This window comes from Rhinolophus ferrumequinum, chromosome 25, assembly GCF_004115265.2.
Source record: "Rhinolophus ferrumequinum isolate MPI-CBG mRhiFer1 chromosome 25, mRhiFer1_v1.p, whole genome shotgun sequence".
Taxonomy (NCBI): domain Eukaryota; kingdom Metazoa; phylum Chordata; class Mammalia; order Chiroptera; family Rhinolophidae; genus Rhinolophus; species Rhinolophus ferrumequinum.
The window spans coordinates 10763339-10783202 of NC_046308.1; the positions used below are offsets into that span (position 1 = coordinate 10763339).

The 19864-nt window shown below is 48.2% G+C and overlaps 2 protein-coding genes and 1 long non-coding RNA gene across 5 annotated transcripts in view; 1 reads left to right on the forward strand and 2 right to left on the reverse strand.

Moving 5' to 3' along the window:
• FBXW8 (F-box and WD repeat domain containing 8) overlaps nt 1-12722 on the forward strand; it is a 109557-nt gene extending 96835 nt beyond the window's left edge. Inside the window, exons 9-11 of the mRNA XM_033097580.1 lie at nt 6226-6399; nt 8996-9106; nt 9753-12722. Coding sequence (XP_032953471.1) covers nt 6226-6399; nt 8996-9106; nt 9753-9897 — 430 coding nt within the window. The 3' untranslated portion in view covers nt 9898-12722. The remainder of the gene's footprint in view (nt 1-6225; nt 6400-8995; nt 9107-9752) is intronic.
• LOC117017417 (uncharacterized) lies at nt 1240-8989 on the reverse strand. The gene is made up of 3 exons (XR_004422080.1): nt 8337-8989; nt 5549-5696; nt 1240-4998 (listed from the first exon to the last, which is right to left on the reverse strand). It is a non-coding gene; the product is annotated as an uncharacterized LOC117017417 (long non-coding RNA).
• Nucleotides 12723-19190: 6468 nt separating the features above from the next.
• Nucleotides 19191-19864, reverse strand: part of TESC (tescalcin) — a 47970-nt gene continuing 47296 nt past the window's right edge. The window contains exon 8 of one of the 3 annotated variants that reach the window (XM_033098406.1): nt 19191-19473. In XM_033098406.1, the coding sequence (XP_032954297.1) occupies nt 19396-19473 (78 nt within the window). In that variant the 3' untranslated portion in view covers nt 19191-19395. Of the gene's footprint in view, nt 19474-19527; nt 19774-19864 lie in introns of those variants that run through there. The other 2 variants (XR_004422128.1, XM_033098405.1) reach the window with 2 other exon arrangements.

The window sequence follows — 19864 nt, forward strand, 5'->3', positions numbered from 1 at the left end:
TGTTTTCACTTTGGGATCATGTGCCTTATTAGTTTGGTGTCATATAAAGCCTCACGCCCACAGGTAGTATCGTGGGCCGGCTTGCTATGGACCGCAGAATGTTCGATCGAGCAGAGCTGGCCCGTGAGAAAACAGGTCCAGGAAGGTTGAGTGATCAGTCCGAGGGGTTTATTATTCTTTATGGGCAATATACAGAGCGTAACCTCGTTGGATTGAACTGGGCTGCTTTTCTAGTTGCTGTTTCAAATGAATCATTTGTTAAAGGCCATCATCAGTGCTATATAGATAAAGCTATTGATTTTGGCCTATAAGATTATATTTAAAATCCTCTTTAAAACCTAGGTCCGGTGAGACAAAACAGAATCATGTATTGATTTCTTTAAAAAAAAAATACTAGTTTTCTTGATTAATTTGGTCATTTTATTAAAAAGCCTACGTTTTAATGCCTTCTTGCTTGTTCCCTTTATTTTCTGGATAGAAATAGAGCTGAAGGTCAGGTCCCTCTTAATGAAACTGCCGGGCCAGAGTTGGAATAGGCTTCATCTTTACCACCAAGTAGTTTCCTGTTATTATATGGGACTATTTAATCCAAAGCAGTGGGAAACGAGCCCTGAGTTGTGACCCCCAATCAAAGAGTCTTAGCACTTAGTTCTTGCCCTGACAAATATAAAGTTGTGGTGTGCTTCTGGTGCTGCTGCCTGCTGTTAGAGAGAGAGTGAGTGGGGCGTAAATGTTGTATCTGCTCCATCTGTAAGTGTTGTAATAAGTTATTCAAAGCTCTTAGCACAGGACCAACCAGAGCGTGCCTCCCTCTCCGTTCCAGCACGTTTTCCTGCCCATCAGATGGATGCTCCTCTGTTGGAGTCTTTGGAAGGTTCTGGTGTCTTTTGTTTTAATTGGCGGGCTAGAGCAGACTCCTATGGTGCGATTTTCATTAGAGAGGGACTGGAGAGAGTGAGTGTTGGAACAGCCCTCCAAACCCAACCATGAATATTAAACATAATACAATTACAGCTTTCGGACCAATTATTTTTCTTTTCAACGGGCGAAGTTGATGAAATACTCGCTACGATAGGGGTTCACAGTACCTACCATTGGCGCCTTTGTCCCCGGAATCAGTTGTCTGGGCACACACTTTGGGGCCCATTTGCCCTGCTCCCTGTTTCCCAGGTATTTCCTATTGTATTTGATTTGCGTGCTGAGGATACGGGCTTTGCCAGGGTATGCTGCGCTTCGGGTTGGTGCCGCACGCTGTCAGACGTTCCAGGCCGACACCAGGTCCTTAATGCGAATCCGCATGGCTCATGTGGACGTCACACACTGGTGTTTGCAGTTTCTGTCTGTCGACCAGAATCCGGAGTGATGTCTCTCGAAGGAGATGCCATATAAATGCTTTTTTCCTTTTTCCTGTGGGGACAAGTTCGAGTCTGTTTTTGTCCCATTTTTGTTTTCCTTGGTTGTACAAAATACACAAATGCTGCATCTTTTGGTATATTTGTTTATTTTGTTTGGAGCCATCCATGCTGATGTCTAAATACAATAGGAAAACAGATGGCAAACTTTGAACTTCTGGACCAAATTTGTGTTTGCCTTTGTCTCCTTAACAGCCAAACTGTAAATTATAGAGTATAAATATTCAACAGAGGAGCTCTTTATGAAAATCACCACAGCAGAATAGACCCTTATTAACCAAATATGTGCTGAAAAGTACTTGGGCTAAAATTTTCTTTTCCCCCCGTCCGTTTCAAGTTCCCGTCAGTCAGCAGTGCAGCCGTCGTAGCTACAGGCAGAGTTGCTTTTACAGCATCAATACCTGCTCTCCCTTCTCTTACCCTCAGATGCCGAAAGAGAAGTGTCTCTGTGCACTGACAGAAGACCTTGGTTCGCCAAGTTCTCTCTGCACCTCTCCAGTCCTCGCTCCCTCGTGGGAAACGAGGGCTTGGACAGCACGCGATAGTGATAGAGCCCTTCATTAATACGGTTCCCTGGCTACTTACCTGGTCTCCCGGGAAGAATTCATGGATCCTTCCTTTGTGCTCGAAGACGACATATTTCTAAAATCCTGTTTTCTTTAACACAGAGCACGTGCCTGGGAGTGTCTGTGAGGTATGGGGTACAGTTTAAAGAGTAACAGAGCACCTGTGCATGCACCGCCCGGCTCAGGAGAGAGCGTGGCCAGTGCCTCTGGAGCCTCCAGGTACCCCTCCCGATCAGGAGTGAGTCCTTGTTCCTTAAAAAACACGGCAGTATCTAGAATAAAAGGTAAAAGCTGCCTGTATTCCCCTCATTCTTCATTTGCTATTCTTCCCCAAGGTAACTGCTGTTACCAATTCAAGTACCGTGTTTCCCCAAAAATGAGACCTAACCAGAAAACAAGCCCTAGCATGGTTTTTCAGGTTGCCATCCCCTGAACATAAGCCCTAATGCATCTTTCGGAGCAAAAATTAATATAAGACCTGGTCTTATTTTCGCGGAAACACGGTATATCCTTCCAGAATTTTATCTTGAATTTTTTTCAGTTTTACTTAAACAGGTAACCTACACATTGGAAACTGAATTCAAAAGCACAAAGACATGTATAGGGAAGAGCTGGACTTCTGGGGCTTCTCTTCCCAAGAAGCCTTGTCATCTTCCTCAGCTGCAGTTGCTGGTCAGCGTCCTGCAGGGGGGTACACCCCCCGTCACCCGGCTGGCCCCTAGGCCTGCTCTTACAGCAGTGTCTCGGTGACACTGCCTATCAGTATGTGCGGATCTGCCTCAGTCTCTCATGGCTGCTCGGGCTCCCATTGTAGGATGCAGCATAATTACTTTAACTAGCACTCGAGCGATGGAACTAGTTAATTGTGCCATCCAGATTCATGACAACTTAAATGTTGTTTCTAATTTTTCCTGGGTCTAATTATTGTTCCTTAATAGGGAATGTCTTTTTTCCTTAGGTTGCTTTTACGACTTCTTTTGACTTTCACATTTTCCCACTTTTTAGGATACTCTTAGGTACAGATTTCTATTTATTCTGATTAGTGGTCATTGAGTGTGAGTATGCATCTCTTTCATCAATTGTGGAAACAGTTAACTATTTGAATATTGCTTCTTTGCCATACTCTATTTTTTCCTTCTGGGACTTCTTTTGAACATATGCTGAACTGTCCCCTTCTTCCTGTCTCTCAACCCCTCATTCACATTTTTCATGTCAATGAAAGGACCTGAGAGTTCTACCAAATTTATCTTTGCTGGGTAGACAGGTGGCAAGTGTTGTTTTGCATTATAGTTTATTTCGTAATTTCTCATTACCAATGAACTTGAACATCTTACACATGTTTAAAAGCCCTTAGCATTTCTTTTTCTGTGAACTGTTTTTTCTTATCTTTACTCTCTTTTTAATATTGGATTGTCAGTCCTTACTATCGATTTCAATGAATTTTTTTTAAAAGAAGTTAGCCAGTCCGTTCTGTTGCCAACATTTTCTCCAGTTTATCATTTGCCTTATGATTTTTTTTCCCCCTGATGTGGAAAAAAACTAAACAGTTTTATATAGTTAGTTACCCATATTTTCCTTTTTGACTTCTGGGTTTTTTTGTTTTGTTTTGTTTTTTATGTTTAGAAAGGCCTTCCCTATTCTGAATATTTAGAGTTTAATTACGTTTAACTTTTTGTTTAACTCTTTGAGCCGTCTATAATTTATTTTGGTGTAATGTACATGGTAGAACTCTAAGATGAGAAAGGTATTATACGGTATTTTTCCTTTAATTGCTATTACAAGTGGGGTCTTCGGTTACACTTTTAAAACTAGTGGTTGTTTGTACCTAAGACAGCAATTAATGTTGACATTAATTTATATTTGATTCTGAACTACCTTGGATTGTCATCTCTAGTGATAAATTTATCTACCTCTCATTTTCTTTCAGTTATATCTAATTTTTAAAAACAATGAAATAATAGTAGTAAAAATAGATCACCATTTTTTAAAGACTTTTCATTAGGAATAAGTGTTATACTTCATCAAATTTTGTTTCCGCATCCATGGAAATTGCCATGTGTTTGTTATAATAATGTGAATTATACTGATACCCTAAATGGATTCCTCTTGTTTGCAGAGTATTGCTGTGGATTCTATTAGTTAATGTTTTATTCAGGTCTTAGGTTTGATACAGATCTGTAACTGTCATTCATCGCGCTGTCATTATCAGGTTTCTTGGTACTAGAATGCTGGCTGTATGCAGAGTATGGAAGTGTTGGCCCTTTCTGTGGAGCAGTGGCCACAGCCCTGGGGTGGCAGTTCCTTCCAGGCTGGGCCAGTTTCACTGGTTCTTTTTTTGCAGGCACAGTTGTTCCTCGACAGCTTTCCAAGTTTGTGATTTTACCTATTTGGATTTTCTGTCCCCTAAGGGGGTCAGTTTTGGTAATTCTTATTTTCCTAGAAAGTCATTTATTCATGTACGAGTACATTTTCAAATTTGGAAACTTAAAATAACTCAAGAAATAGAAAACCCAAGTAGATTATAATGACTAAAGAAATTGAATTATTAAAAGCAGCGGGTGGGGGGTGGGGGGATTCTACCTGCAAGAAAGAAATTAGGTCCGTGTAGGTTTTTCGTTTTTTCCTGGCAAGTTGGACCAGTGAGTGAACTGTACCCTTCATCATTGTAGAGTACTCTCATCCAGTGCTTTTTGCTCCGAAATCCCTTTCCCGGTATTACAATGATCATCTCCCTTCCTGCCACCGCAAACGTGCCTTTTTTGTGTGTAGCATATAAGGAGTTTTGCTTTGTGACCCATTGGAAGCACTTTCCGTTAACAGGTGGGTTTGTCCTGTGTGCATCTGTTGACCCAACACTCACGTTGGGTCTTCAGCCATCTGTTTCCTTCTACTACATTCGGCATTTGTTTTACAGGTTCCTACTACACGGCCTGTGGGCTGGCTCCTCACAGGTCTTCGGGATTTTGCTATTTCACTTTCTTTCAGAGAGTATCCATGGGTCATTCACTTTGAGTCCTTTTCTGTTAAAAGAAAACAAAAACAGACTCTTAATTATGCCTTCAAATTTGGTGAGCTAAGGTACAGAATTTTTGGTTTACAGTAATTTTCTCTCTGAGCTCTGAAAAGAGTGGGTTTGTGTATGCATGTTCATATAACGAAGAGGTTAGGACAGGAACATGGTTCAGCTAGTTCCTTCTCACCACATTTTCTGTGTGAAGCACGTTTTTGGTCACATTTAACACTAGCATTGTGTGCCCAGCTCCCCGGCTAAATAGTGGGGCCTTTTCCTTTTTGACATATAGCACAGGGTCTGTTCACTTCCCCTGTACAGAAATTTTGCCACATTTAATTTTAGCTCTTGTGGCTTATTTCAGCAGCTAAGTATGTTAGTGTTTCTGGTGGATAAGAGATTTCTGTTACGCTTAGTCAACTAAGGTGCTCCCTTTCCAAATTTCACTAAGATGGTGATAACTTACAAAGCTGAGTTAAATACCTGAAAAGTGTCATTTTCCCAACCAGGTAAGGGTTCGGGCTGCAGACAGGAGTAGCTGGTTTACCTCTTGCTCTTACCAGAATATTATACCACCAGCAACATTTCCGTGCTGAGAGTTAAACTCGCCGTGTGGACAGCCTTCACGGCTGACGCCATGAGGGGCACAGTACCAATCAGATGTCAGCATCCCTCTCTGTGGATTTGTCCCCAGGACAGGTGTCTCCCCTGTTGAGCAGATAAAGTGAGCGACAGGGCAGCTAAGGGATTTGTCCTGAGTCTCTCTTCTGTGTGCTTTTAAATCATTCTGATTCAACAGTCGTGGATACTCTAAACTACAGCGGTACCTCGGTTTTCGAATGTCTCCATTGACAAACATTTTGGATTATGAACACCATAAACCCAGAAATAAATGCTTCGGTTTTTTAACACAACTCAGAAGTCGAACATGTCACATGGCTTCTGCTGAGTGCAAGATCCCGAGGCCTAGCTGTCGGCTGTTTTCCAACGTTTCAGAACTTATGGATTACGTTAGAAAACCGAGGTACCACTGTAGTTCGTTGCTATACCCTCCTGGCTTCCTATGACAGTCTGCTAAGAAGGAGATAACGTTTTATATCAGCCTTTGGTGGTTTGCAACCGGAAGGGTTTCGTATTCTTCGTTTTCATAGGCTTGTTGTGCACAGAGCAGCACAGCTGAGGAGGAAGCTGTCATCTCCGGCTTTACGTCTAACCCCTGTGCTCGTTGGCCTTCCAGGGTGAGGATCCATGACCTGCGCACTGACAAAATCGCCTTGTCGCTCTCTGCCCACCAACTTGGAGTCTCTGCAGTCCAGATGGACGACTGGAAGATCGTCAGTGGAGGCGAGGAGGGCCTGGTCTCCGTGTGGGATTATCGGATGAACCAGAAGCTGTGGGAGGTACATTCCAGGTAAGGCTGTTTCTCGGTGTTTTCAGTAAGCACAGTATTGATAATACTGGTGAACTGCTGAGCCGGGCACTGTGCTCAGTGCCACCCATGTGCGATCATCCTCACCGTCACCCCACGAGCTGGCTGCTGGCATCTCCATTTTCCAGATGAGGGAACTGAGGCTCAGAAATGGAGCTGGTCATTAGAGAGACATTTCCTGTCTTACATTGTTCAAAGTGCCATAATTCATACCCAGCTCGGGTACAGACCGTATGGGACTCCCCCATTGAGGTGCAGGTGCGCTGCAGGCCCCCCTCCCACAGGTGGCAGGTAGGGCTGGCCCAGGCCCACCTTCTTCTACTTCAAACGTCTCGACCTGCAGGATGGGATTTTCTGCCCATTTCTTGGACTTTCCTTACACTGTTTGGAAGGGCACTTAGTACTGAAAGTGCTTAGGCTTGTAGCGGACCTGAGCTCACCCCCACCTTACCCACATCGCCCTACAGGCCTCCAGTGGGGAACCCTGCTCTTGAGGCAGGTGTCCCCCTCCACTGTAACGATGTTCTGGGGCCGGCCAACTGTGAGCATAATAAAGGAGCGCGTGCCAAGGTGGCAGGGTCTGTAAGTGTGACCTGAGACGTACCCCCACTCAAATCATGCTAAATCAGACCTATGAGAAGACAGCACAGTCTTCATTTTAAGTTCAGGGTCAAGTACAAGAGGTGGCAAGGTTCAAAGAAGACTGTGGTTTCTTCCATGCAGGGTAGTGCTAGCGGGTGCCTCAGCCAGCCACGTTTATCCGTCCAGAGCCCTGGATGAAGTCTACACCGCCAGGCTCCATCCCGTCCCGTCCAGCCCGGCCCGGCACCCTGTCACCCTGTCTTACTTGGCCCACTGCGTCATACGCCCTTTTTCTGACCTCTGTGGTGATGCACGGCGTTGCCACCAGGTGGCGCCAAAGGGCAACTAAAACTCCCACACGGAGTCCCAGAAATGTTTGCCTTTAAGGAAAACCTTCTATTTCACAAAGCTGGCTCAACCTGGCCTCTAGGACAGCTCCTGATCCGGGGACTGCCACCAGCCCCTCTCCCATCAGCAGCGCGTTTAGTTCCCATCAGCAGCGCGTTTAGTTCACTAGGCCTGCACTCCAGCAGATCTCGTTTTTCTCTCCCTGAAAAGCTGCATGCCTGTGGATGAGTCATTCAGGTGAAGGTAGGGTAAGTAAGGTCTTCCCAGAACTGTCGTCCTGTCCCAGCATTTGCCTCTCTAACTCATTTGTGAATGCACTTCAGTTGTCACCACCGGTTAGTGGCTTGTCCCGCACGCGGGCACCGTTTCCACCAGAACAAGGCTGATGGCTCCCTCTTCGGTCTCCTGCTCAGGATCCGTGAGCTCTCTCAGGTTCTCGCCTGTCACTCCGTGGCTGTGACCCTCTTCTGAGCTGCGGGTCAGCTGTCGATTGGTCAGCTTCCTGTCCGGCCCCACTTCAGCCTCTTCTGCCAAACTCCAGGTCCTCCCACCCCTCCTCAACCAGCTCTCGCTTGTGTGCCCCTTTCTCTCGCTGGTTCCATCAGTCAGCCAGGTGCAAGCTGGGGACTGAGTCCTAGTCTTTCCCTTCTGTCTTCCTTGAATCTTCTTCACACCCGCCCTTTGCTTTCCAGTCCTCCTGCCTCCGTGGGCTCCTTGCAAAACCCCCAACAACACTGTCCTCCGGCTGCTGCTGCAAACCCTGGACTGACAGCGCTTGGCTCCCCTTCACTCTCATTACTCTCTTGAGAGTCCTCTGCTCTGGCCACAAAGCCCACGCCCGGCCGGCCCAGGCTGAACAGATTCTCCTCCCTCTGCCACCCTGTGGTCTCCTGTTCCTCCTCCCCAGTGCCAAATCCTGTGTCCCATCTTTGTGGCTTGTGACATCTCTCATGCTCTGGAAACATGGGCTGTGTTTTGTGGGAACGTACCTTACTTTCTTTAACTAGTTGGTCAGCTCTCTGGTGGCAGCGTCTGCTTGCGTTGGACATCTTCTTCATCCTGAGTCTCCTGGCTCCATGCTGTGACCATAGTAGGCACTTGATAGAAATTTCTGGAATGAGCAAAAAAACCTTCGCTGCGTGGATTTCAAGCAACTTCATTCCGAGATTTTCTGAGTGTGCTTTTACAATCCAGCATGCATGTGTCACGTGTAGCCCTGACTTTAGGACTAGGGGACCTTCTGTGGATCACCACTAATTAGCCCCCACACCCTGTGCATGGGGGACCTGGCTTGGAGAGCTAGAGTGACTTGTCCAAGACCAGCCGGGGCGGGTCAGGAAGGGAGCTGTTCTCTACAGCATGCTGCCTGCCGAGTTTATCCTTTTATGTCCAAAACACACCACGTTGTTGGGACGGTTGGCCAGAATGCATAAGGGGCGTTTGGACTTGTTCAGAGTGGTGCCTAGAGTGTGGCCTGGCTCAAACGAGCTTTGGGAACCCAGGCAAGACAGCCCCTCTGGGGTCCCCGTTTCCTCCTGTAAACGAAATGCCTGGTGTAGAGGGTTTGGAGTGCCTTGCGGCCAATGCAGGAGGTGCTCGTTGCAGTGGGACTTCCCTTTACGAGCGTCCTCTCTCCCCTGTGTTCCAGACACCCCGTCCGTCACATCGCCTTCAGCAGCCACAGCCTTATCACGGCCAACGTGCCCTACGAAAGGGTGGTGCGCAACTCCGACCTGGACGGCTTCGCCACGCACAGGAGGTCAGTGGGCTGGGCTGGGCTTGTAGCTGTTCAGAAAATTAAGTTCAGTTTGATTTTAGTCATAGAACCCACCGTGCCATTGTTCCCTACGGACATGCTCTCAGACACAGCGAAATACAGACGCAGTAGAGGGAGTGATGTTAGCAAATCACACGTGCTGAGTGCCTGGGTTCAGTGTTTGCCCCCCAGTAGGTCACATTTCTGCAGGACGACTGCATGGGGTTGGGACACAGAAAGGGGGGCTGACCATATGTGCTGAGAGCCCGTCAGAGGGCTGAGGGACCTGGTGATTAGAGTCCTCGTCACAGTGGTGAAGCCCTAGTCTCACTCAGACTTGAGTCCCCAGTCTGCTGGGTGACTCAGGGTCCTTTTCTTATTAGACTCTTGGCCTGGCTTCTGAGCAGCTGCTATGGGAGGCCCGATGCCTCGCCTCTCAGCACATAATTCCCTCCATCACACTTGTCTGCCTGCCTGTTTAGCTCTAGTCCCAGAATTTTGAGTGTCGGACACAATGGGCCCAAAGGACACCTCTGTTACAGTGAGTTGCTCTCCTGTCTCACGGAGATGGCTGCTGCAAAGGCAGAAGCCCCAGGGGCAAGGCCGGTCCTGCCCACTGACCCTGTGGCCATCTCGCTGCTCTCCCCAGACACCGGGGGCTGATCCACGCCTACGAGTTCGCAGTGGACCAGCTGGCCTTTCAGAGTGCCCTTCCCGTCTGCCGTTCATCCTGTGACACCATGGCGGGCCACAACTACGACCTCGCGCTTGCTTTTCCCTACGACGGCATTTAGGAAGCAGCCTCATCCGGGAGCAGGGAGAAAATGGCAAGAACCAGCTTTACAGTCCTGAAAACAGAGGGACGCTGCACCAGGTTTTAAACGCACCCCCACATTCCTGACCTGCCTTCGCTTTTCTCTCGAGGCCTGTGGGCAGCTGCAGTTTGTCAGACCTCGCTCATGGCTCTGCGCTCCATCAGGTACTGATGGCTCGGAGAGATACCTCCTTCCCCCGCTACACACACACACACACACACACACACACACACACACACACACACACAAGCGCGCGCGCCACGCCCTGCGTCCGCTCCCTACCTGTCTCAGGTGACACCCCCAGCCATCCTTCTGGCTCCTCGGGCCCAGTGGGGCTCCCTTCTCTCGTGGACACCTCGTGGGTCTCCCACAGCATCGTGTACACTACAGGGCAGGGCTGCAGCTCCACCTGAGGCCTGGCATTGTCACTGTGAATAGGCCCTTCTGGGCCCTGCCCGGCCTCCCGGCCACCTTTCCATTCTCCACACCTTTTCCTCTTTGGGGCCTTTGGATGTGCTGGTCTCTGAGTCCACAAGGCCCCAACGCCCATGCATTCTTTGGACCTGAGATCTAGTATTCACTCAGAGTGGTCTCTGACCCCCCCAGACCCCCCCACCCCAGTGTAAACCTGCAATAGCACTACCTTCTCCTCAGAGCTTTTACCACAGTTTCTAATTATATATTTATACCATTATTTCATTCATGACTATTTTGCTTACTATGGTGTCTACAACATGTGATCCAAAGTATATATTTTCTACATATTCATTGACTAAACAGCCATCTTCTACAAAGAGTAAGTAGGGGAAGAGCTATCAGAGGAAGCATCATGTTCAACCACTAAGAGAAAGCAGGGCAACACGAGAGAACTGTTCAGTTTGATAAATAGCTTCCATTTCCAAAGGATTCAGAGGGCAAACCATTGCATTCCTCGCGATTTAGTGTTCCCAGCAGCAGCCACCTAATACACCTTTAGAATATCAAAGCAGAAACAGAACTACAAAGAGAAACAAAGTCCATGCTCATAGTGAGTGAGCAACAGATCAAATCAGTAAAAATATTTAAGCCTCAGAAGGATTTACTGAATTTACAAGCTTGATCTAACAGCTGTCTATAGAATTTTGTACCTTTTCAAATACCTGTAGACCATGCACAAAAGATGACCATGTATGAAGACCACCAAAAAAATCCCAGATTGCACAAAGTTTGCTATGCACAGGCCAGAGTCAGTGACCTCCCTGGTCCCCCGGCCCTCAATGCACTAAAAGTAGAAATCAACAAAAAGCTAAATAAGGAAACAAAAAATCACCTACCTGCAAATGCCAAACACTCCTGAATTAAAGAGGGAAATCAAAATGGAAAATAGGCGCTCTCTAGACCAGGGTGACAGTGAAAGCACAAAACCCAGAACAGGACTGGGAGAAACAGTAAGCTGTCAGCTTAGAAAGCTTGGAAAGGTAACAGTGATCCCCAAGAAGGTAGAAGGAAGGAGTTAAAGGATAAAAAACACATGAGTGAAGTAGAAAACCAACCAACCGTCACGTTTCAGAAAGCCCTGCAGTTTTTTTGAAAAGACAAAATACACAACTCTTGCTCAAGAAGAAAAACAGGGGGCACAAAGGACCGCCAGGAACAGGAAAGGAGACAACTACAGACAAAGAATAAAGATTTTCAGTGCGGGGACGGTGTGGCTTTTCTACTGTACATGAGCATATAAAATTGGGACATGCGTGCCATCACTCGAGCCCTAGACCCTTGAGTCGTGACGGTTTTGGAAGGTTTTCCAGATTGCTTAAGATATCCAGTTGTTCAAAATCCACATCCAGCTGGATAGGACAGAAGAGAGAGCTGTAGCACTTCTCAACCCAGGGAGCACTGCTTTCTCTCAGACTGCCCCTCTGGGGGAGGCCACACTGTCAGGGTGGCGTTCTGCTTCCTTTCAACCAAATTACTTCATACACGAAGCCAGTCTGCATTTAGCAAATGAAGTATTTACTGTCACTGGCATATGGTGGCCTGACCCCCTGGTGACCTCGCTCTATAAGGTTTTCATCTCTCATAGTCTTAATGCAACTGGACCAAATTATTTTTCTTTTAAGAAGCAGTCCTTTCCAGTCAAATTTCATAGTTCATTTTGCTTTCCTAGCTTGGCAGCAATTTAAGATAATTGAAGAATTTAAAAGCCTTCAGACCCAGAAAAATTTTACTAAAATTAAAAATATTTTTAAACTATTCTTATTCACTGCCAGCAACTGGTCCGGTGTAAAATGTTACAAGTGCAGGGTTCCCCCCACCCACCCAGCCTGTTTATAACATAAGTCCCATTCATGAAAAATGCCTGGGTTTTGTGAAGCAGAGTTTATCGGACCCAAATCGTAATTGAAGCATACCACCCTCAGTCACTGTTTCCTGCTGTAAATTTTCCATCCTGGAAGAGAACGGCCTGATGCGGGAAGGATCAAAGTTCCTTTATTACATAAACCAACATTTACCCAGCAACAAAAAAAGTCTCGGTCCCATCTGCTCCTCCTGCCTTACCTTTCTCCCCGTTGGCTATTTTGAGAGAGCTTCTTCACAAGTTCTGAGTTGGTAGTGGATTTATCGTCTCCTTTTCTTCTTGTCGTCTTCTGCTTCTCAAATTTTATCCCCCGCTGTCTCCCCTACAGACAGAAGAGACTCAGATACACTTTGGGGGGGGGCGCACATCCCAGGCCCTACTGTCTTGTCTCAAAACATTGTATGACTTCTGCTTTCTGCTTGATAATACGTCTGTGTGGGTTCTAATATTAAATTCTTAAACTTTATTTATTGCTCAAGTGATTTGTCACCTGGCACACACTTCCGCTCTCCCCCCCCCCACTCCTGCCAACGCAAACGTCATCCTGAATGGTGGCCTGGTTTTGAAGTCCACAACTGAGTAGTTTTTCCCAGAACCACCTGGGTTCCCAGCCCAGGATCCAGGAAACCCACAACACTAAACATGTGAAATTGTGCATCAGGGCATTTTCTGAGAATTCCATCTCTGCCGCTCGATTGTGCTTTTCAATCTAAGCCATGGGCTGCCTTGGTGCAGCCATTGCTCAGGCAAGAATTGATGTTTAAAAGATTCCAGGACGGTATCACCTTCCTCTGTCAAAGTAGAAACCTCAGCCTGGCTGACTGGGTTTCCACTGATCAGAGGAAATACTGACTTTCCCGAAGAGTAGAGTTTTGGTCCTTTCCGAAAGGGAAAGGTGACAACCCCCAAGATGAAGTCGTCTTCCCCCACATGCCCCTCGAGAACTAAAGGCCCCAAATTTAAGAGGCTAGTGCTTCCCACTCTGTATTTATGACAAACCGTGGCCACTACAAACCAACTTTGCCCATCATTATAGAGGAACGGCTTCCCCTGGTGAAGGCCCAGCCTTCCCGTGAAAGCCATCCGGGGGCGTGCCATTACGGGCGGCCTGTGACGGGGCTTAGACAGGAGCCATCGCCTCCCTCCTGCCTTGGGGTCTTGGCTTTGGGGCGCAGCTGCGGCAGCCCTGAGCGTCTGGAGCTGGCCAGCCTGGGCCGCTGCGCTGGGAGCCACACAGACCTGCTCGCCTCACCCCGCTCGGCCAGGCCAGATGGTTACCTGGCGACGGCTGCAGGGGCCTGCGGTGATTTGGACGGGCTGCCTCTGATGTGCGATGGCAGATTCCCTCTCGCTGGGCTCCAGCGGGTGCCATGTGGGCGCCGACTCGCTCTCAGCCTCTGATGTGGAACGGGGGCTTCCAGCAGCAGGCTTCCAACAACAGCTCCCCACTAGGGACCTTTTCTTGCTCTAGGAAGGGAAGGGAGGGAGGGAAAACTCCCCCCTCCCCGAGAGCTGAGCCTCTCATGTCCTGCCGTTTCTTCCCTTGCCCAGTGCGAGGACAAATGCTGCCTTGTCATTTCTGTAAGAGGCAGGTGACAGCAAACTGCTCCCGGACCTGCCGCTGCCCACGAAAGACCAGACCCCAGTCCCTTGCTGACTTGCCACAAGCCAGCTAGAGGGATGAGCAGCCACCACGTGACCATCAGTCTTCAGTCCTGCTGGGGCCTAAATCGTCCACCCACTGAACCCATTGGTGCTTGTTCACTGATTCTGGAAGATTCCCGAGACAAAGGCGGCCCTGGTGCCCTGGGAAACTGTGGTTAAGCCCCTGGCTCCTCCCACTCAGTTCTCCAAGGCCTTCCCAAGGTCACTGTGTGGGAGGACAGCTTGCAAAGCAGGTGTTTGCAGAACGCTTACCAAGGCAACTTGTAGTATTTTTAACTCTGCATCAACCTACGTGTGTCACGGTGCTGTCTGCAGCCACTGTTTAGTTGCAGCCTTGTTAACTGCAGGCAGGTGGGGACAGGTTCAACTGCTCAGTGACAAAGATCAGATCCATATGTGACCCATCTCCCATTAGCAAAGCACAAAAAGAACTCTCCAGTCCCTTGGACCAGAAGATAATGGAATTGTTTTGTTAAAGTCTAGCACTAATTCGTTCCCTAAGAGTGTGCTTGGCCAAAATTGGAAGCTGTTGTAATCTTACTCTGTTCCCTTATCCATAATTCATGTTTAACGTGGCTGCAGAATGTTTCCCCTGAGCTTCTCATATTAGATTTCCATTACATAGCCCTTTTGTAAACCTACCAAATTGCTGTGTTTGTGTCAAATTGCCGCATTCATCCAAAACCTGAGTTCTGGTAACTCTCCCCCGTGGTAATATGGCAGAGTAGGACAACATCCTGCTTTTGACCTGATTCTGGGGTAACGAGCTTATGCAGAGAGAAGGGAGCTCACCCACCCCCCATCCGGCAGGCTGAGACACCATCCCTGCCATCTTCTCTACCCACAGCCTGAGGTCCCCACTGCCCTGACTTATCAGCTGCCTTCAAATATTTGACTTTGCACTGATTTCTGCCTACTTCCCTTCAGTCACTGGTATAATTCCTGACAGAAGGAAGGCTATTAACAAAGGTTCATGTTTGACTTAATCACTTGCCTATTTTAGAACAAATTTCAGAACAAACATTACCTGCTTGCATGAGGTGCCCCATCCAGGAACCAGGGGCTTTGCTGTAGCCAGAAGGCCACTCTTGGGCGCGCCCACGAGTCCAGGAGGTAACAGGAGCCTTTTCCAGGCCACCTGCCTCCATCCTCTGCACACACCGCACTACGCAGATGGCCATCCGAAACCTGTGCCCAGAACAGCGACCCTCAGCCTTGTTAATCAAAGGCCAGCAGCCCCGCTAGGCTGTGGGGAATTAATCCTTTTTAGGAGCAGGTTTGCACCGACTAATAGCCAACTGCGTCACTCCCCAAATGACAGAAGGAGCAGCAGCCCAGTCTCACGGATGAACGCAGTGCCCTGGAGTCGGGCAAGAGAGCTCCAGGTGAGCTCGGCAGCTCACACTACGGTGGAAATGAGCCCGAACTCTCGCTGCCAGTCAGAGAACACCCTCAGTGACTGAACAGATGAGCTTTCTTTTGAGCTGCATAGACGGGCTGCTGGTGAATAAATCTCACTTTAATTAGCTGTTTAAGGTAAGCCATGGCCCAAAGCTTCACAGACGTCAGGCTGGCCCCCTCTGTGGCCTGAACAAGTGAAATCGTTTGATGCGTGCCCACATCTCCCCAACTCCAACTCGGGGCACAGGCGCTGGCGGAAGATTTATTTATTATTTATAAAAACACTTTACATTAATGAACTGCCTTTGTCGAGAAAAACAAAATTAAAGCAAACTGGGAGAGTCCCAAAAAAATCCAGGCCTCCTCGGGCCGGGCCAGTGATCCTGCCGCTCAGTGACACCTTCGGGTCCCTCACAGGAAGGACGAGGCGTGTGGGGAGGGAGGCACGGTGTCACTGCAGACGCTTGCCGGACCAGAGCTAACTAGTGCCACACTGGCCGCCCAGTGACTTGCTCGATTCCTCCTCCTGCGAGCAGCCAGGAAACCCAAGGGTGTGAGCCAGCTGCTCCCTGCAGCAGGGGAAGGCAGGGCAGCCGGGAGGGAGATCACGCCCCCCTCCGCCAGTCCCGAAAACTGCCCGGGTATCTGCTTCCTACTTTTCAGGGTTTGTCCTCCCACTAGATTGCAGCCCCTGGAGGGCAGGAAGCAGCGAGAGGCCTTGCCCCTGACCTGCTCTGAATGTCTACACGTTTGTGGAATTACGTGCTAGTCTAAGGAGCAGGGCTCTGAAAGTAACTTCAGACTGCCCTCTTCACTTACCCTGAGATTGGGCCCCGCGGGGCCTCTGCCTGCCCCCGGGGCAGCTTCAGGGACAATGGAGGCCTCCATCCGCCTGGAGAAGTCCACCTCATGAGGCCGCAGTGCCACGGTCCAGGCTGGCGATCCTCAGGCACGGCTGGGTTCCGAGGCCGGGGACCCATCCTGCCACGAGCTTACCACTGAGAGGACGCAGCCTTCTCACCTGGGAGGCCAAGCCAAACTGCCACCCCTGGGACTTCTGCCACACACTGTCCCCTATAACTCACCTTGCTGCTGTTTTCCTTTGTAAATTTAAATACGACATTAACCTCATTCTGAGCAACAGATTTGCTTCTGTGTGCATGAAACAGCTCTAGGAAGATGTGGAAGAAAGGGGCTACTGTGATTTGCCTGGGGGAAGGGAGAACTGGGGGCCAGGCCAAGAACAGGATGAAGACTCCGTGGTGTGCCCGTCTGTACCTTTTAAAGTCTGAACCCCAATGTGTGGGTACAACAAAAATAGTATATAGCACGCTTAATGTCAAAACTATGAAATAAAAACTCAAGAATGCAAATAGCAGCAGTTCCCAGTTCTCGGGAGAACTTTCTTAGAAGGCTAGAACGGTGCCTCCCAGGGAGTGTAAATAAAGGAACCGAGCATATGGTAAACGTGACAGCCAGGAGGAGGCCTGGAACAAACAGTGACGAGCCACCACAGCCATGGCAGCACTGCGCCCCAAGTACCAGCTAGGTAAGGTCGACGTGCCAGCTTTCTGCTGACTCACAGGCCACAGCCACCAACTGAGACGAACCACCTTGGCTTCCTGCCCCCACCACAGCCAATCCCCCAATCAGAAGCTGACAACAGGTGTGGGAGATGCTTACCTGGGGCAGCCACCTCCCCGCTGTGCTGTCTCCACGTCTGCCACTAACATGGGACTGGGAGTGCTGGGCCCTGCAGCTGCCCCCCTTTCCTGCCAGGAAGGGCCATGGCACACCCATCCTGAGCACCCAGAGTGCCCCCGGGGGGGGACATCTCGGGCTGTCACTGTCGCTGGCACAGGCTCTAAATACACGGTCCTGACACAGGAACCCCACCACCCAAGTCCCGGCCTCCACGGAGCGAGGACCTGCTTCTCTGTACTGCCTCAGATCAAGAAGGCAGATGAATGAATTCTCAGCACTTCTGCAGGGAAAACAGCAGACGCTTTACCAAAATAAACCAAAAACAAAGAAAAAAAAATCCCCTCTTCCAAACCAGCCTTTGAGAACCAGTTAGATAGTTAAAATGGCCGTATTACCCAAAGCAATATACAGATTTAATGCAATCCCCATCAAAAACCCATGGCGTTTTTTAAAGAAATAGAACAAAAAATCATCAGATTTGTTTGGAACCACAAAAGACCCCAAATAGCCACAGCAATCCTAAGAAAAAAGAACAAAGCTGGAGGTATCACACTCCCTGACTTTAGCTTGTACTACAGGGCAACAATAATCAAAACAGCATGGTATTGGCAGAAAAACAGACACACAGACCAATGGAATAGAATTGAGAACCCAGAAATAAACCCACATAAATATGGACAGATAATTTTTGACAAAGAAGAAAAAAACATACAATGGAGAAAAGACAGCCTCTTCAATAAATGGTGCTGGCAGAATTGGAAAGCCACGTGCAAAAGAATGAAACTGGACTGTTAGCTGTCACCATGTACCAAAATTAATTCAAAATGGATCAAAGACCTAAGCATAATTCCTGAAACAATAAACTGCATAGAAGAAAACGTAGGTACTAAACTTATGGACCTTGGGTTCAAAGAACATTTTATGAGTTTGACTCCAAAGGCAAGGGAAATAAAAGCTAAAATAAATGAATGGGACTATATCAAACTTAAAAGCTTCTGCACAGCAAAAGAAACCATCGACAAAATAGAGAGGCAACCAACTGAATGGGAGCAGATTTTTGTAAACAGTGCCTCCGATAAGGGGCTAATATCCAAAATATTCAAGGAACTCATACAACTCAACAACAAAGAAACAAACCCAATTGGAAAATGGGCAGAGGACCTGAAGAGAGATTTCTCCAAAGAGGACATACAAATGGCAAATAGACATATGAAAAAATGCTCATCATCACTAATCATCAGAAAAATGCAAATAAAAACCACAATGAGATATCATCTCACCCCAGTCAGAATGGCTATCATCAACAAGACAATTAGTAACAAGTGCTGGAGAGGCCGTGGAGAAAAAGGAACCCTCATACATTGTTGGTGGGAATGCAGACTGGTGCAGCCGCTATGGAAGGCAGTGTGGGTGTTCCTTAAAAAATGACGAATAGAATTACCACATAACCCCGCAATCCCTCTCCTGGGTATCTACCCAAAAAATCTGAAAACATTTATCCATAAAGACGTGTGCTCCAATGTTCACTGCAGCTTTATTTACGGTGGCCAAGACATGGAAACACCCAAAATGTCCTTCAATAGATGAATGGATAAAGAAGTAGTGATATATACACACACACACACACACACACACACACACACACACAATGGAATACTATTTGGCGGTAAGAAAAGATGAAATAGGACCATTTATGACAACATGGATGGATCTTGAGATTATAACGCTAAACAAAATAAGACAGAAAAGGCAGAGAACCGTATGATTTCACTGATATGTGGTATATAAACCAAAAACAACAAAAGAACAAAAACAACTGAAAGAACAGAAACTCATAGATATAGACAATAGTTTAGGGGTCACCAGAGGTTAAGGGGGGAGGGGGGAAGTGGGGTTCTAGAAGAGGGTAAACGGGGTCTAATATGTGGTGACGGAAAGAGAACTGACTGGGTAGTGAACACACAATGTGAGATATAGATGATGTATTACAGACTTGGACACCTGAAATCTATGTAACTTTACGAACAATTGTCACCCCAATAAACTTTAAAGAAAAAAAACCAAAAAAGAAAACGAGTTAGCTGCTTGCTCCTCATATTTGGCTCCCACCAAATGGCCAGGCCACTGGAGTGGACGTGAGGAACACACACACGGGCCACATTCATTAACAAACCCTGTTCCTTTTATTAGAGATAAAAACAGCGAAGTCCCACATACCATCCCCTATGGGGAACGAGCTGGCGGAGGAGTGTTAACTGTTTACAGGAGCTGCCGCAAAAGGCCCCTGAGGCCCGGGGCGTCAAGCTCTGCCCCGCGGGGGGCTGCCCGTGCAAAGTGCAGTTTCTCCATGAGCCGGGCGAGGTGGCGCGTCAGTGGCAAAGGGCGATGGTTTCCATGTTAAGGAAGCGGACGTGCATCTTGGTCTCGATGTCTATCCCCTGCCAGATCTGGAACGGACGAGCAGCGTGAGAGGGCTCGCACTGACCAGCCCAAGTCCTGAACCATCTCCCCAGCCTCCCTGTGCCGCCACCCACGGGAGATGTGCCCGTCGGGGAGAACCAGGGGGCGGGGAGCTAAGCGAGGAAGGGGAACCTCCATTTGCCTTTGCACTGGTTCCTTTGGCTCGGACAGTTGGGTCCCGTCTGAGATCGTCGCCACAAGGTATTAAGTACGGAATCCAAGCTCTGAGCTCCAGGTCGTCTGAATCCGACCCACCGCTTGAGGCTCTGCGATATTCCTGCAAATTCCTTAACCCCCATCACACTTCCTTTTCACCAGTAATGCTGAGACCACCACCTGTGCTGCCCACACCACAGGACGTTGGGGGTGGGGGGCTCA